Genomic DNA, 17,015 nt, shown 5'->3' with positions numbered 1-17,015 from the left:
GAGTTGGGGTGGGGAATGAAAAGTCACTGCTACATTTATAGTGACAGCACCATTGTTAAGAATGTAGGAAAAGTTAATTTTTGAAATGTGAAAATTGCTATTAAATTCTTAAAAACACAAACTCTCACTTAAGGACATATTGGGTGCCTTTGAGCCACATTGCACCTGAATTGATAGATGTAGACCCACACTGCCTAATCCTTCACAGGGAATTTCAGGAAATTTGCATGAACTGGTATTGAGGTGCTAACAAACGTTTTCAGGACAATTCTCTTGGAATTGATACAAATGATTGAAGAAATGAATGCCTTTTGTCATTTCTGTGTTAATTGATTAAATGCACCTTTTCTTCAGGAGATGAATAGTTGCTCTTAAAGAAGTTGGAGGGTTTGAGCTATGGGGAGAGCCTGAATAGGTTGGGGCTGTTTTCCCCGCAGTGTCGGAGGCTGACGGGTGACCTTATAGAGATCTATAAAATCATGAGGGGCACGGATAGGGTAAATAGACAAGGCCTTTTCCCTGGGATGGGGGGAGTCCAAAACTAGAGGGGCATAGGTTAAAGGTGAGAGGAGAAAGATTTAAAAGGGACCTAAGAGGCAACCTTTTCACACAGAGGGTGGTGCATGTACAGAGCGAGATGCCAGAGGAAGTGATGGAGGTACAGCTTTAGCATCTAGAAGGTATCTGGATGGGTACATGAATGGGAATGGTTTAGAGGGATATGGGCCAAATGATGGCAAATGGGACTAGATCAATTTAGGATATCTGGTCAGCATGGACAAGTTGCAGCAAAGTTGCTGTATATCTCTATGACTCTATGACTGAGCCTCTCCATGTTGGAGCTACTCATTGATGTTTATCAAAAGCCAAACCATTCTTGTCATTGAAATGTATTGTAGTGGCAGAAGTCGGGGTGGTGTAGGATATATAGGTGGTCTTTTGTCCCACTAAGGTGGCCTATGGTCAAAAAGGTATGAAAATCAATAAACTCAATGAGTAGAATGCCAGAGGATAGAAGCTAAGCTTCAACTCTGATCAGATCAAGTGGGTGTCACTGGCAAGGCCATAACTTATTGCCAAGCCCTAACTACAGCATTTCAGTGTAGGTCTGGAGTCACATGTAGGCCAGACAGGTAAGTATGGCAGATTTCCCTCCCTAAAGGACATTAGTAAACCAGCAAGATTGTCATAAAGTCACCATTATAAAGACTAGCTTTATATTCTAGACTAATTAATTGAATCTAAAATCGACTAGCTGCCATGGTTAGAATTGAAACCATATCCCCAGAGCATTATCCTGGATTACCAGTTCAGTCATATTACCACTATACCACCATCTCAGATCTATTACCTTTGGAAGGAATGCAGCATATATTTACCAAAATGGGCGGTAGGGTGGCTCAGTGATTAGCACTGCTGCCTCACAGTGCCAGGGACCCAGGTTTGATTCCAAACTCGGGTTAGTGTCAATGTGCAGTTTGCACGATCTCCCTGTGTCTGTGTAGGTTTCCTCCATGTGCTCTGGTTTCCTCCCACAGTCCAGAAATGTGTGGGTTAGGTGGATTAGCCATGCTAAATTGCCCATAGTGTCCAGGGATGTGTAGGTTAGGTGCATTAGCCATTGGAAATGCAGGGTAACAGGGATAGGGTAGGGGGAATGAGTCTAAGTGGGATAGTCTTCAGAGGGTCGGTGTGGGCTGAATGTCCTGTTTCTATACTGTGGGGATTCTATACTTCTATGATAGCTGAACTCCAGGGTTAAAGTATGAGGGAAGATTAAACAAACAGGTTTTCATTCACCACAGTTTATGAAGTTAATAAGTGATTTAAGTAAAACTTTCAAGATACTAAGTTGAACAGACAGGTTAGATCAAGAGAACTCTATTCAGTCTTTAGAGAATCAAGGATGTGATTTCATCACTTAAACATCAGAGCCAGATCTTTTGGATGTGAAAGTTGGAAATACTTATTTACTTGAAAGGTAGTCAAAGATTGGAACCCTCAACTTCAACGAGTAATCAATACTAGGTAATTTTTTAATCTTCAAACTGAGGTTGATAGGTGCTTGTCAATCAGAGCTATCTAAGAATGAGGGATAAAACAAGGGATATGGAGTTAGATCATAGATTAGCCACTCTTGTGATACTACTTTAAAAGGGGCCATGCAAATGAGGAAATAATGAAGATATAGAAAATGCACCTTTGTCAGTATAGCTTGCAGCCTATTTTGTGATCAATGTAGCTGTACTTTCCTATAACAGTAGTTGCTGAGCAATCCTGTATCTGATCTTCAAATAACCAAAGTCCATGTCCATTTATCAATCCTGGTGTGTGGCTGGTAAATTTGTATAAGTAAACACAAAACCTCAACAGTCATGATCTCATTCAATGATAGAACAGGCTTGTGGGGTTAAGTGGCTTACACCTGCTCACACATTCCTTTTCCAATGCTAACCTGGTATTTATTATTTTAAGCTTTATGGTGACAAAAAAGTTGAATGGATAAACAAAATTAGACATGTTTGATTATAATAATTCTAAATTGGAAGGAGTGAAAAACATAGATAAATAAATGGATGTTTTCATATAAGGAATTATCTTGCTTCCAAAGTTTTATTAAATTTCAAGAGAAATGAAACCTGCACACAAACAACATTGAACCAGTATGGTTTCCTTTTGAAAAGAGCTGTGGTGTTGAGAGCCATAATTCTGTGGCACTGTCTATATTGTGATAATCAGTTCATTTATCTCTCCCTCACACACATCCGTATAATATGCATTATTGCAGGTCATGCTGTGCTTTTCCACGAAACATAAGTGCCACATCGATGAGTTGGTATTAAACTGTAATGTATATTTACAAGAACATTTCTTTTCCAGTCCTTTTAAAGCTAGGCAGCACTGTGTCCATCCATTTGCTAAGCTGTTTGCTAACCTCTCGCCTCCTCTGTCAGCTATTAATCAGTTCTTAAATAAAAATGAAAAATACTGAAAATACACAGGAGTGTCTGTGAAGTTAGAAGCAGAGTTAAAATTTCAGGTCAACTACTTTTAACAAATTCACCAGTCTGAAAAGTTAACTCTGTTTCTCCATCTCAAACCTGCTGAGCATTTCCAGCATTTTTCATTTTTATTTCAGATTTCCAGTAACCATAATATTTTGCTTTTGTATTAACCTGCTTTTTAACCTTCTAGTCTCTATTGTGGCATGTGCCTTATCCACTGAACCCTGGCCTTCTGCTTTAGACCTCACTCCTTCCCAACCTCATCTCTCTCACCTCCCTGAATTCAGTTTGGCTTTTGCCAAAAAGTTCTTCATTTCCTCCTCTCTACTGCTTCCCATCGCTGAGCTAGAGATGCAAAATGGAGAAACTAGTGATTTTAGGGCAAGAAAATAAATAATACCTTAAACAGAAAAGGACAAAAGATAGAGAAAAAATGCAGAGATATAGGAATAAATGTTTAGAAAGCAGGAGAAGGGAAATCAGTAACTCGAAATGACAGCTATTGACAAAAATAGAGAAAGTATCTTCCAACAAAGCAGGCAACAGTCATGCAAAGATTTTTAAGACCTCAGGTAGCAATAGGTTGAAAATAAATATTTTGTCAATGCACAGAGAAATAAAAACATTTAAGAGGCAGTTCAAAGCTTAATCCATTTTAGTGCAGAACATTTAATAGAGCTGACATTATATTCAGTTAATTTTTGACAAAAGCCAAAATAAAACCTGACAGCTTGATTTGGCTGAGTTCAACACTGAACAGGATAAATATTAAAACAGTTATGTATTCAGTTAATAAAACAAAAACAATTATATTGAATCAGTTAGATTTGAGTGCAGGAAGACATGTTTTTATTTCCAACAATTGATTCTTTGAACTGTACAATGGAAGCTTTTCATTTTCAGAGAGATTAAATGCAAGCATCTCCCTTGACAGCACCAACCTCATTTTAGACAATGACATACTTCCTAAATAGATCACTAAAATGACAAAGTATATACCAGATTCACTAAATGTATAAATAGGAGACACTATATGACACAATGGATTACACTTCTGCACTTCTTTCTTTGGGACCTTGTTTGAATGTACTATGTCAGTTAGCTGGTCAACCCTGACCATTTAAAATGCGATTTCTTAACTAAGACAAACATCAGAAAAATTACTCACTGAATGTACCTTGGTTTGGATAATCAATTATATGAACATGTTAACCTGGAATATTTTGTCAGTATACTTTTTAGGGATTGGAATTTAGAGAACTTGGGCAGGACTCTGCCATGGGTAATTCACCTGATAATTATTTGGAAATTAGAAAATCCACTTGCCATTAGCAATGTAAGAAATAGGACCAGGGATAGACCATTCAGCCCTTTGAGCCTACTCTCCCATTTGTTAAGATTGTCGGTGATCTTATATTTCAATACCATTTTCCTGCATCATCCCTGTGCTCCTTGGTGCATTCAATATGTAGAAGCTTATCAATCACAGTCTCGAACATAGCAATTGAACCTCCATTGCTCTCTGGGACAGAGGATTCCAAGGATTGTCCAGCCTCGGACTGAAGATATTTCTCCTCATGTCAGTCCAAAATTGCCTGCCCCTTACTCTGAGGCTGTGTCTCCTGGTTCTACACTACTTCATCACAGCCCCTCCTTTCCCACACCAAACCCACCCCCAAAACCACCACCAGTCCTATCCCCCAACAACCAGTCCCTCTCTTCAAAATGCTAGTGGAGACATCCTTCCTGCATCTACTCCATCCATCCCTGTAAGAATTTTCGACATTTGAATGAGATTGCTTCTCCTTCTTCTAACCTGCAGAGAACATAGGCCCAAGTATGTTTAATCTTTCCTTAGAGGATGATCATGCCATCCCAGGAATCAATCTGGTGAATTTTCATTGCATTCCCTCAAGGGAAAGTATATCTGACCTTGGACAAGGAGGCCAAACAAAACAGTACTGAAAGTGTGGCATCACCCACTCTGTATATAATTGTAGCAGAACATTTTTTATACTTATTCTTTAATCCTCTTTTAATAAGAGCCATTATCACATCAGACAATGTGAAAAACAGAACAGCCCAGAAAAAGCAATAGAAAAGTCATGTATATATCTTGTATAGAACGTGAGATACATTTTCCCTTGAATGATTTGACTATTACTTCAGCTTTATCCTGAGTCTCTACTAATTTACATGAAAATACTGGGAGGCAATTGCAGTGGATGTTAATCTGAAGCATGAAACAAACCAAATTCCCTAATGCTTAAACTGTAGATTAAATTCAACATGTGCATCATGGTACAACTCTTCTTTACACATTAAAATTGATCTAAGAGTTCATATATCAGACATTCCGCAATTGGGCAAATGTCTGTGTAGAGTTTGCACATTCTCCCCGTGTCTGCATGGGTTTCCTCTGGGCGCTCCGGTTTCCTCCCAAAGTCCAAAGATGTGCAGGCTAGGTGGATTGGCCAAATTGCCCGTAGTATCCAGGGATGTGTAGATTAGGTGCGTTTTCGGGTGATGGGTCTGGGTGGGATGCTCTGAGGAGCGATGTGAACTTGTTAGGCCAAAGAGCCTGTTTCCACACTGTAGGGATTCTATGATACAAAGTATTCCAAATTTGTACAATTACATTTCTAAACCTTAAGGGAGAAAATTTTGATGAGGGCTATTTTAAAGTAAAGGGTTTTGTACCATGATCTGCTATATACCTATTCCTGTTGAGACAGGACCTCCTCAACTCTATGATTTGCATGCGTGGTGCAGCACAACTTATCCTACCAGCTAGGTGCACACATAATAAGGGGCTAGCAGCATGTGTGCACTGCAGCTAGCCTCCAACACTTAAAGGCAGTCAGTCCCTCTTCAATGGAAATTGCACTGAACCAAAGGAGTCTGCTGCTGGCTGTAAGTGCTGCAAAGGGAGGGAAATGGAGGGCCGGGGAAAACACAAGTCCCTGCAGTTCACTGGTCTGGTCATGGAGGTATTGGTCAAGAAGGTGAATACGATGATGAATACCATGTTTCTGTCAGGGACTATGGAGTGCCCAGAATGCCTTCACGGACAATCTTTCAAAGGGTATAAGAACAGATGGCCAGTGAGGTCAACTTTTGATATCTGCCACCAACAACATGGAAGCAGTTTCAGAAGATGTTTCATGATTTCACGCAGATCATCAAGGTCAGTGAATGTATCAGCACATGGCATCCCATACCTACCTCACCATCACGTCTCACACTGTCACATTCTCGTCATTCATCCAGCAGCATTCTCTGGCAATCAGCATTCGCACTAAACATTCCGATATTCCACCTCGGCCACACATGATGCCAATCTCATTTCTTGCTATCTCCACATACTTGTAGCTATTAAGCTATGGCAGGCATATCACTGGAACACAATGTTCCACAATCACCAACGTGCAGAAGTTTGTTGCTGATGTTTGTTGTGGGATTTTAACAAAGGGGATTTGTTGCTGTGTGTGCCTCAGAAGTGTGCTATTATGGAGAGTCACAATCAAGAGAATTTGTCCTATGGAAACTGGAGTTTGAGCAGAGGATTTTTCTCAGCCTGCCTGAAGAGGTCCAGGTTGCCTCCTGCCTGCTTCCTACTGTTTTTTCTCCCAAGGTGACCGCTGGATTCCTGGGGGCAAACAGCAAACCACCATGAAACAGGACACCAACTCAAGCACAAACTGAATGACTTCCTTAAGTGATCCACACATCAGAAACTTTGCTTCAATCCAGGAATCTGTTTCACGCTGTCTCTATATTTTATTTTACGTCATCATATTGTGTTGTAGTATTTTGAAAGACAATTTCTATTTTATATATATAGTGTTCATTTAAAGCTGCCATTAAGAATAACACCATTAGATACAGCTGCAGTTGAGGCATGGAAAAACGCTTTGAATAAAGACAGCCATCGTTGTGGTTCATACACTTTCTATATTCTGGTTTGCCAATAGCTATCCTTAAGTTTCAAGAATCTTATAGTTGGATGGTGAATGTGAGTCATTTGACTTTTCTCCCAAACAGTCATTTTCTGGTAGAAAACACATCAGTAAAGACATCAAAACACTGGGACTGTCAACATTTTGGCTTCTGCAAGGATAGTGGGCATTCACCAATAAACTGTACTATGAATGGCTGCAGAACACGTGGTTAATTAATTAAGTGGTAGCCCTTGAGGTCCTGTACCTCTGCTGGTGTACAAGGAGGACTGTAGAATCATGTATGTATTGTTGATGATGATCTACACCATTGGGATTCCAGTAGCCTGACAAACAAATGTCCTTTCATCCTGCTTCTCTCTGCTGAGGTAGATATAGCTTATGGTACAGATGACCTCAGTCACCTCCCAAATTCGTTGAAGGATGGTAAACTGGGAGATTCTAGATATGTTGCAGCTATTGTCTGGAAGGATGGAGTTGCATGCAAGTTTCTAGGTTATGTAACACAGTTCTGGTGGAAGTCATGAACATTCTGTCACTACAGGTGCTGCTCCCAGGTTAGGTGGAAGCTTTCAAAAAGTTCATGCTGGATGTAATTCTCACAGATTTTCCTGCCTGTGGAGCCTCTTCACTATTTCCTGATCATGTAGCAGACCCAAAAGCACTATGATCGCTACGTCGAGCAGAGATGGGACAGCAGATCATCTGATCTTTCCAAATACATGCAGCAGTTAACCACAAAGCCTCCAAAACCAAAGCACTGCATTTGCACAAACTTTGTCAGTACAAAAGAAGTAAATCAAAAGCACCTCAACAATGGGATTGTTTTTGTTGCTGAACACTTGTTTTGTTGAGAGTATCAGTACATGCATTTATTGGACCTGTGCAGATTGAGTTTATGAAGTATGTTTTAAACATGGGACACACAGGAAATGGCCAGCAGGGTGACCCAGTCCATTATATTGTTTCAGAGCTTCCATTATTCTGGGAACCCAGAATCACTGTCTAAATTCTATAGAAAGGCAAGCAAGATCAGTTTCAAACCAGTTTTGATTCCCTGTACATATATCTACTCAATTTGTCAGATTGCCCCACTTTTAGCACATTAAAAAGCTGAATCTTATGATTAGTTTCTTTGCCATTATTTTTATTAATTGTTCTTCCCTTCAATTTTCTCTCTCTAGTGAAGATATTTTCTTGTACTGCAAAAATACAATTTTTATTTCACCTGTGTTGCAACCAGATGAGATGGGGTCATGGCTCATCTGTTTTTTTTTTCAATCTCCTTTCAGTCAGTTTCAATAAATATCATAATTTTGTTTTCCTTTTTAGCATATAGCTATCACATTTCAAATAAATTTTGTTAACCAGAGCAAAAATTAAGGATGTCAAATTCCAAAGTTTTCTCAAGTGAGAGAAAGTGGAGGTTTATTACTCAAAAGAAAATATGACAACACGCTCACGCAGGTAAAGGGAAGTGAGGAGGAGTAACTGGTACAGATAGGAAGGAAAAGTTTTTGGGAGTATTTGAGTTGCAAGAGTGAGACTGAGTCCCAGTGGTTGAGCTGTTGTTGTATTTGCTCCTGAGGGGTGAAGCTTACAGATATCCTTGACAATTCAGTGAAGGATTGCTGTTTCAAGTTGCTTTTGCAGTGAGCAATTTTTGAGCTTTAAGTTGAGAGAATCTCTTTTCTTCTAAAAATATATTTTATTCATAAATTTGTAAAAATACATTTCAATTTAAATTTTTATAATGTATATATATAATGTATATTTGTAATGTAATTCAACACGCATATTCTACTCATTATGATCATTATAGACTTAATATTTTCAAACACATTCCACAACAGGAACACAGCACCAAGGACAAAAACGTTTCAGATTAGAAGTTACAGAAACTTCAATAGATATAAAATTATTCTCGAGGCATCATGCTCCACTCTGAGGTGCTTCAATGCATTTTCAATGCTCTTGCTTCTTTGTAAGGCTTGAGGTTGAGATTGAGAGAGAGATTCTTCCAGTTCTTGCTCATAAATCCATTTTTCCATGTCTCTGCTGCTCAGAAGCAATTGTTGATAAATGTCCATTCATGTATCACTGAGACTGCTTATTATTTTCCCAAGCTCAGCAGACAACCTTTCATCGCAATGTGGATTGATGTGGCATATCACAGTATAGTGACAAGGTAAGAGAGGACAATAGTAATACGGGAAATGACGGTCACAGAATGGTAGGAAGGGATAGAGAGAAAAAATTCTTAGGAATCCACCAGCAGTCAAGACTAGATGTTACAATGGTAACAAAAAGACAAGACTGCATATTAATGGATGTAGCATTCATTACGGAGTAAATGAATTGATAGAATACATTGAAATAGATAAATATGACAGACATTATGTAGACATGGGGCTGCAAGATAATGAGGATTGAGTCCTGAATATTGAGAGACGTTTGGCATTCAAGAAGAACAGAAAACTAGGTAAAATGGAGGGGGAGTGCATGACATTATTACAATAGTTAGAGATGACCTTGGTTCAGTAGATCAGGAGGTAGAATCAGTTCAGGTGGAGATAAGAAAAATTGGGAGGAAAGAACTCATTAATGGGATTGGTCTACAGGCCCCTAATAAAAACCACAATAGGGAACAATATATAACACAAGGTATCGGGTACTTGTGATAGAGGAACAGCAGTAATCATGGGTAACTTCAGATATAAACTGGGAAAAGGAGATTGGCAGTAGTCACCTGGATAATGAGTTCATAGAATGCATTCAAGATAGTTTTTTAGATCAGTGCATTGTGGAACAGACCAGAGAGCAGGCTACACCAGATTTGGTATTGCCTAATGTTGTGACCATTTGGGAAAGTGCATTGAATCACAAGCACCACCATACCTGGGGTCACCACAAAATTAATGCTTTAATTGAAATTCACAAAGTTCCTGATTTTTATGCCTATTGGAATCAAATTCACAGAAAATACCAACCAGGTTCCTGCATTTAACAAGAGCTACTATTCATTACGAAAAATAAATTTTAATCACAAGTAAACACCTATGAATGATTAACATATGACATTACTAGATAAAACTTGAACCATATAGACAGACATAGAAAAATTTAAAAATTGGTTTTATGGGTGGAGAAAAAAAATGGGTACCACAGTTCAATTGCACCAATCCCCACTGTTCATTCCTTTTGCATACTAGGACTTTCTATTGTTCAATCTCTTTTCTCCAAGTTCTTACACTTCTTCTCAGAAGGCACAGGATAATTGGTACAGTAACTACAAAGTCTCTTAGTTACTGCTTAATTGCAACAGCAATGGGCAGAGAAAATAAATGGTTTTCTTCGTAGAGTCATACAGCACAGAAACAGACCCTTCAGTCCAACCAATCCATGCCAAACATAATCCCAAACTAAACTAGATGCACCTGCCTGCTCCTGGCCCATATCCCTCCAAACCTTTCCTATTCATGTACTTATCTAAGTGTCTTTTAAATGTTGTAACTGTACCTACATCCACCACATCCTCAGGAAATTCATTCCACATGTGAATCACCCTCTGCGTAAAAAATGTTTCAGATATTTTTACTGCAGAGAGGGACACACACAACCTGTTATTCCAGTAGTCTGAAGGTTCTTCTCTGTATCATTCACACCCACAAGCTGTACAACTATCTAGTAACCAATCAAAGAGCTGTTGCCGAGCAGATAATCTTTGGCATCCAGGATTGGTCACAATTGCACAAAACTTATCACTACCTGTTATCAACCAAATCCCACTCTGGACACACATCCTGGTGCCATTCCACCTATAGATATCCTTCCCCCATTGTTTGAATAAAGCAGCAAAGTGAACACTGCACACAAGGAGCTTCAGTGATTTGTTTTCAAAAGTGCAGCAATAAGTCTACTTGGTCTTAACCTAGCCTATTTTAGTCCAAAATTGAAAATACAGAAAAAAATGATACTTTCTTTACAAATAATGTGACAGAATTAATCATTGGCCTCTGAGTAATGGCATCCCTAGGCTGCAGCAACCACACTATGATTAAATTTTACATTCAGTTTGAAAGGGACAGGATTGGGTCTAAGACTATTATATTAAACTTAAATAAGGGTAACTGAATGAGCATGAAAGCTGACCTTGCTGAAATATACTGGCTGTGGAAAGGATGTTTCCACTTATGGATCAGTCCAGGGTTATTAGGGGCACTGTTTTAAAATTATAGGATGGTCTTTTAGGGCAGCATTCAGGAGAATTTATTCCTTTCAGAGGATTGTGTGACAGTCTGTCTCAGAAGGAGGCGGAGATGGTGCCATTAATTTTTTTAAGACAGAGTAGGTAGAATTTTATTAGACAAGGAAATCAAAAGTTATTGAGGGTAGATGGGAATATGGAATTTGAAATACAACAGATCAGCCATGATCTTGTTGAATAGCCAAGCAGGCTTGAAGTGGTTATTTGCCTATTTCTGCTGCTATTCCATCTGTTTGTACATATGTAATGTTTAACCTCCAGAAAGCTGTAATTCAACCATGAGATACAGGGTGAAGTTTCAGTGCCCTTTCATAACAATGTTAATTTCAGCTCAGACCAAACTTTGTTTACTGATTGGTTGGCTCAACTTTTCCAGGTAGCTGTTTTAGGTCAGCATTTGAACTTTAGAAATCCATTTTTAGTCTACAAAAGTCTCCAGTTTTAAAGTCAAATAAAGGAATTTCAACATTCATTGGTCATTCTCACTCAATCCACACTTGATTCTTGTTCTCCCCAGTTTTAAACTGTATTATTCAGAGGGACAAGAAAGTAAGCCAAAACAGTTTGAGACTCTATCTCACTGTACTCTCTTTCACACTTTGCTTAATTTAAAATAAATATATAGTAATACAATTTTATTCTGTAACAACAATGCACATTTTCTGATTAAAAATACTCATAGTAATACTTATGATCTCTTCCCTCAGTTACATTTTGAATAAATTCATTCATGGGATGTGGGTGTCACTTGCTAGACCAGTATTTATTACCTGATCTTAATTACCTAGAGGGCAGTTTAGAATCAACCACATTGCTCTGCCTCTGGAGTCACAAGTAAACCAGACCAGGTAAGTATAGCAGATTTCCTTCCATAAAGAACATTTGAGAACCAGACTTTTTTTCCCAATTATTGACTCTTTTAGTAGAAACGCATATTTATCTTTTTTCTTCGCAAACACTGACTAATCTGCTGTTTATTTGCACAGTTTTCTGGCTAATCTACAAATATACTGGGCTCTGACTATTCACCATTCCCCTAAATCAACGTTTGTCTGTCTGAAAACTTTCTGAACTTGGTCAAGTACAACACCATGCAACTTTGAGCCCCGTGCTTGGAGCAGTGCTGTGAGAGATAGTCAACAGCCACAACTATGGACAAGCCTAACTCTATCAAAACAAGGCAAGAATACATTTTGATTTGCAATGAGTCCACACACGAGCATTAACAGGATTTAGTGCTGTCCCTACTCTATTGCATCAATGTAAATCAGAAGCAGAGATACTTTGCACACCTATTTCCAGATTATGTAAAATAACAATTGATTTGCCACAAATCCATTTTAAAATGATCAACTAGTGATTGATTACCTATGGAAAACAGTACATTCTCTGAAATCATCATTGCGAGAAGACAGTTTAGATAAAGTTGAATTTCTAACAACTCGGATGAGTTTTTTTATAATGATCTCCTTCAGCTTTGCACTTGCTCTTGTCGGATACTAAACAAGAAAATAAGCAATTACTGGAAACCATCATTCACAGCCACATCAGCTGCCAAATCCAATGAAACATAAATTCATTGTACCTCTAGATTCATTTCATTGCCATTTGATCTGACAGTTCCAGTTCCATGCACAGATTACATGATCTTTCTTTCAACTCATGAGCTCTTGTTAATTTTGCTAGCCACTAAGAAAGTTCCAAGTCAGAGATTGTAAAAAAATGACAGAACTTTTATTTAAATGGTGTTATGCACAACCATGAGGACAGCGCAAAGTCCTTTATTAATTACTTCTGAAGTGTGATCACTGTTGCTGGACAGACAACAACTGACTTCCACACAGCCAGTAATGTGGTAATGATCAGACAATCTGTTTCAGTGATAGTAGGAACTGCAGATGCTGGAGAATCTGAGATAACAAGGTGTACAGCTAGATGAACACAGCAGGCCAAGCAGCATCAGAGGAGCAGGAAAGCTGACGTTTCGGGCCTAGACCCTTCTTCGGAAATGAAGAATTAATATCAGGTGATTTTTAAATCCTTCAAGGGGCTGGATGAGGGTCAATTTAAAGGCTCATTTGAATAACAATGCACTGCAGCTTCAATCTAGATTTTGTGCTCAAGCTTTTGAATTGTCCCATGCTTGAAGTATGGAATTTCCTTACAGTAACAGCCTATTTCCCAATGAGAACATCCAGTAATCAATTTAAATACAACACTTTAGATGTTTGGAAGAATGGAGGAGCACAAAGTGATCCAAGGACAGAGAGGTTTTTGAATGAGTGCTAAATCAGGAAATTGCTTTGTGGAGGTCCCTCTGGTAAGTATTTCTCAAGCGGTAATTTAGATTAACATTCAGGCTCCAATTTAGAACTTGGAAAGGGCAAGCTGTTAAGAAACTGAATTGGTGGCAGTGATGGTTATCTATCAAACAGTTTAAAGTGGTTGCTTAAATAGATGCTAATTATTGTCGCAGAAAACAGATTTAGCAGTTGCAGCTTGGGTGTGAGCCTCGTGCTCTCTATAAAAGTAGACAGGTTTTATTATCACACAAGTGAGGAAGTACAGAGTGACGGAGAAATAAAATACTTGTGAATGGAGTGCTAAGTCATGAATTTCCGTTCAGAGGCGGAAAGAGGAGCTGCTGTTCCAACCTTTTTCTGCCCTGCAGTAGTTGTTGAGTGTACCTTTGTCTACAGGATTGGAGACTGTAACCTGCTATAACTTTAGCAAACTAAATTCATAACTAATTGACCAATTGAATAAATGAGGTTACAAAGAGATGGAAGGGATGATAAAAACCGAAAGAATTGCAGGTGCTGTAAATCAGGAACAAAAACAGAAGTTGCTGGAAAAGCTCAGCAGGACTGGCAGCTTCCGTGAAGAAAAAAGCAGAGTTATCATTTCGGGTCTGGTGACCCTTCCTTAGTTCTGACGGAGGGTCACAGGACTCGAAACGTAAATTCTGATTTTTTCTTCACAGGTGCTGCCAGATCATGGAAGTCATGATGGTGTGTCATGACTGCAACATGTAAAAAGACAACTTTATCTGCAGTAAATTTCTGCATTTTGAGTGACTTTTGCTGGGTTGGATTTAAGTTGCAGATATCAGGGGGCATTAGTGAGGCAGAGAGTCACCTGAACACTTTACTTCAACAGACTGTCTCACCCCTTAGATTAAGTGGAACTTTAAATTTGTTCAATGGTTGGGAATGACTGCAAGTCAGGCTGTTGTGGGGTTTCAGCACACAATGAATGAAGAGTCTTAGCCCTTATCATTGACCAACAGAGGTAAGGTACTTGCTGCTTGTGTAGGTGTAAACAAGGACTTCAGTATGAAAAAAACAAACTGCCCATGACACCATGCTGCAGTCTGCCATTCCATTAGGAAGAATGAAAAGGAATATGGTGGCGATAGGCAACAGTATAGTTAGGGGAATAGATTATGTTCGCTGCAACCACACCAAAAGTTCTGATGGTTGTATTGCCTGCTGGGTTCCCTAGAGCAGGGTGAAGAACATCTCTTTGTGGATGGAGCCAAACAGATTTTCAGGATACAGATCCATCAGTCACGGTTCACATAGGAACAAACAACAAACTAGGAATTGTGTTCTGCCGAGCACGTTTGAGGACATAAGGTTCAAATTAAAGCACAGAACCTCAAAGGTGATAATCCTTGCATTGTTACCTGAACCATGCCCCAGTTGGCACAGGATCAAACAAATCGCAGAATTAAACATGTGGTTCAGAGAGTCATGTGAGAAAGAAGGGTTTTGATTGATGGTCTTTAATTGAGACATGCAACATTTTGAAGGAGCTTGAAGAGTAGACACCAAGAGATTGTTTACTCCACTGGGAAATTCAGAATTTGGGCACATAGTCTCAGGATAAGAGGCAATCTTTTAAGAGGGAGCTGATGAGAATTCTTTTCATTCCGTCATTCAATGCGATCACGACTGATCTTCAACGTTGACTGCACTTGCTTGCCGATGCACCATAATCTCTTGGGTCCCTAAAAGACTAAAAAATCTATTTATCCCAGCCTTAAATACATTAAAAGCTGGAGCAACCACAATCCTCTGGGGTAGAGAATTCCAAAGATTCATAATCCTTTGAATGAAGAATATTTGATTTGATAGGCAAACATGTTTAGCTGTCTTCTTGGATTTTTGTTGTTTTTGCAACCCAGTCATCCAGGCATTAAATTGGAGTGTGTGACTTTCCTGAGCTACAAATTTCAAAAGTACCTTGAGTCATCGGGAAATTCAAGACGTCCTTTTAATGTTCAGGTTATAATTATAATTGCAATGACTCAAAAGAATGAACACAAGGATTAACCTATAATTTAAAGAACATCTCTAACATTAACATTACACAAAGGCCAATGAAGTACAGATAAGGGATATACAACATGCTGCTTTGTTATGAATTGATATTGTTTATGTCAATATTAAAAACAACGGCTCTCACTGTCACACTCAGTGGAGGAGAAATACCATAGCTTAAATAAAAATTTTACCTGTTAGATCCATGAAAATGGGCTCAGGTGCAGTCACACAGACCAAGGTCAATCTTGTTACTTGAACATTGGGTGTTTTGGGATCTGCAAGATGTAAATATTCATCAGAACAGGTTTAAGTCAGTGGTCTTTACACACAGCTGATAATGCACAGTGTAATATTTTCAGCTTGCTCCATTCTTCAGTGAAATAGTTAAGCAACAGCATCACCATATAAAAATAATTATTGCTCTTCTGACTAAACTGTTTCCTTGGACTGAAAATTAGGAGGAGTGCAGTGAAACTTTGGTAAAAATGCAAAATGAGTAAACTGGAGTCCCATTTTTAAATGGTTTCCCTGAAAAGAAGATTAGTTGCAGTTAAAGTGAGCTGCCATCAATTAAATGCAACTCTCAAATTTTCATCTGTCCAATTTCACCTTGTATATAACTGTAGCTCAGATAAAATATCTTGGTTTATACTACTTTAGCCTTGATCTTCAAGGTAATAGAAAAACACCATGCTATTTCCCTCATTTTTCTCCTACATTCCAGACTATTGGTCTTATACATCATCAGAGTTGCAACTCAAATGTATTAATGTGCATTCTCTATACTGGGCAAAAATGGTAGTTGTAAAGCTTATGAAGGGTCTTACCAAGATTTCTTCATGTGTTCTTTCAATCAGATGTATTACAACTGCAGAAAATTAGTTTACACACATACCTTCAGTTTTTACTGATATTCTACCAAAGCAAAAGTAGTTAACTGAGAGAGCCCACAAGAAGGTTCCCAACAAAACACCCTTCTACATTGTACTTAATGAATATTGCCAACCCACCTAACTATACAACCTGTCCCAATGGCAATTAGTTCATTGCAAAAGAAAGTGTGTACCATTGCAATTTTTATGTAACTGTCCAAGAAATATTTCATCCCCAGTATGTTTGCATCCCATTCCGAAACTACCTTCAAACAAGGTCCTTTAATCTACTCAAAAGAGGCAACAGATAGCTTGAAGCTAAAAGAAATCAGATTAGTTTGGGGAAAGGATGAAAACAGGAGCTAAGTGTTAATGAGACATGACTGTTGGAAAGTTTGGTTTTATCCCACATTTCTGGGGCTATTTAATGAGTAGCGTGCCTGGAGACACGAGAACAGATACCTGACTAATTAAACACAATTTCCATGGAGCTGTACATGTTTTCCGGGAAAGAACTCTGGGAAGGATGTTGTTAAAGTGTTGGTAAAGTCCTGACAAAGTGCCCCAAAAAAGCTTCTCATTTT

At 38.7% G+C, this 17,015-nt stretch overlaps 1 protein-coding gene across 1 annotated transcript in view; it reads right to left on the bottom strand.

The window, feature by feature from the left end:
* The window catches only part of arhgdig (Rho GDP dissociation inhibitor (GDI) gamma), a 48,848-nt gene that overhangs the window by 13,255 nt on the left and 18,578 nt on the right, over nt 1-17,015 (bottom strand). The window contains exon 3 of the mRNA XM_020527010.2: nt 15,751-15,834. Coding sequence (XP_020382599.1) covers nt 15,751-15,834 — 84 coding nt within the window. The remainder of the gene's footprint in view (nt 1-15,750; nt 15,835-17,015) is intronic.

The sequence above is a fragment of the Rhincodon typus genome, chromosome 21 (genome assembly GCF_021869965.1).
Source record: "Rhincodon typus isolate 14 chromosome 21, sRhiTyp1.1, whole genome shotgun sequence".
NCBI classification, from domain to species: domain Eukaryota; kingdom Metazoa; phylum Chordata; class Chondrichthyes; order Orectolobiformes; family Rhincodontidae; genus Rhincodon; species Rhincodon typus.
Note: the sequence above shows the minus strand (reverse complement) of the source record. Positions and strands in the feature narration are given on the sequence as shown.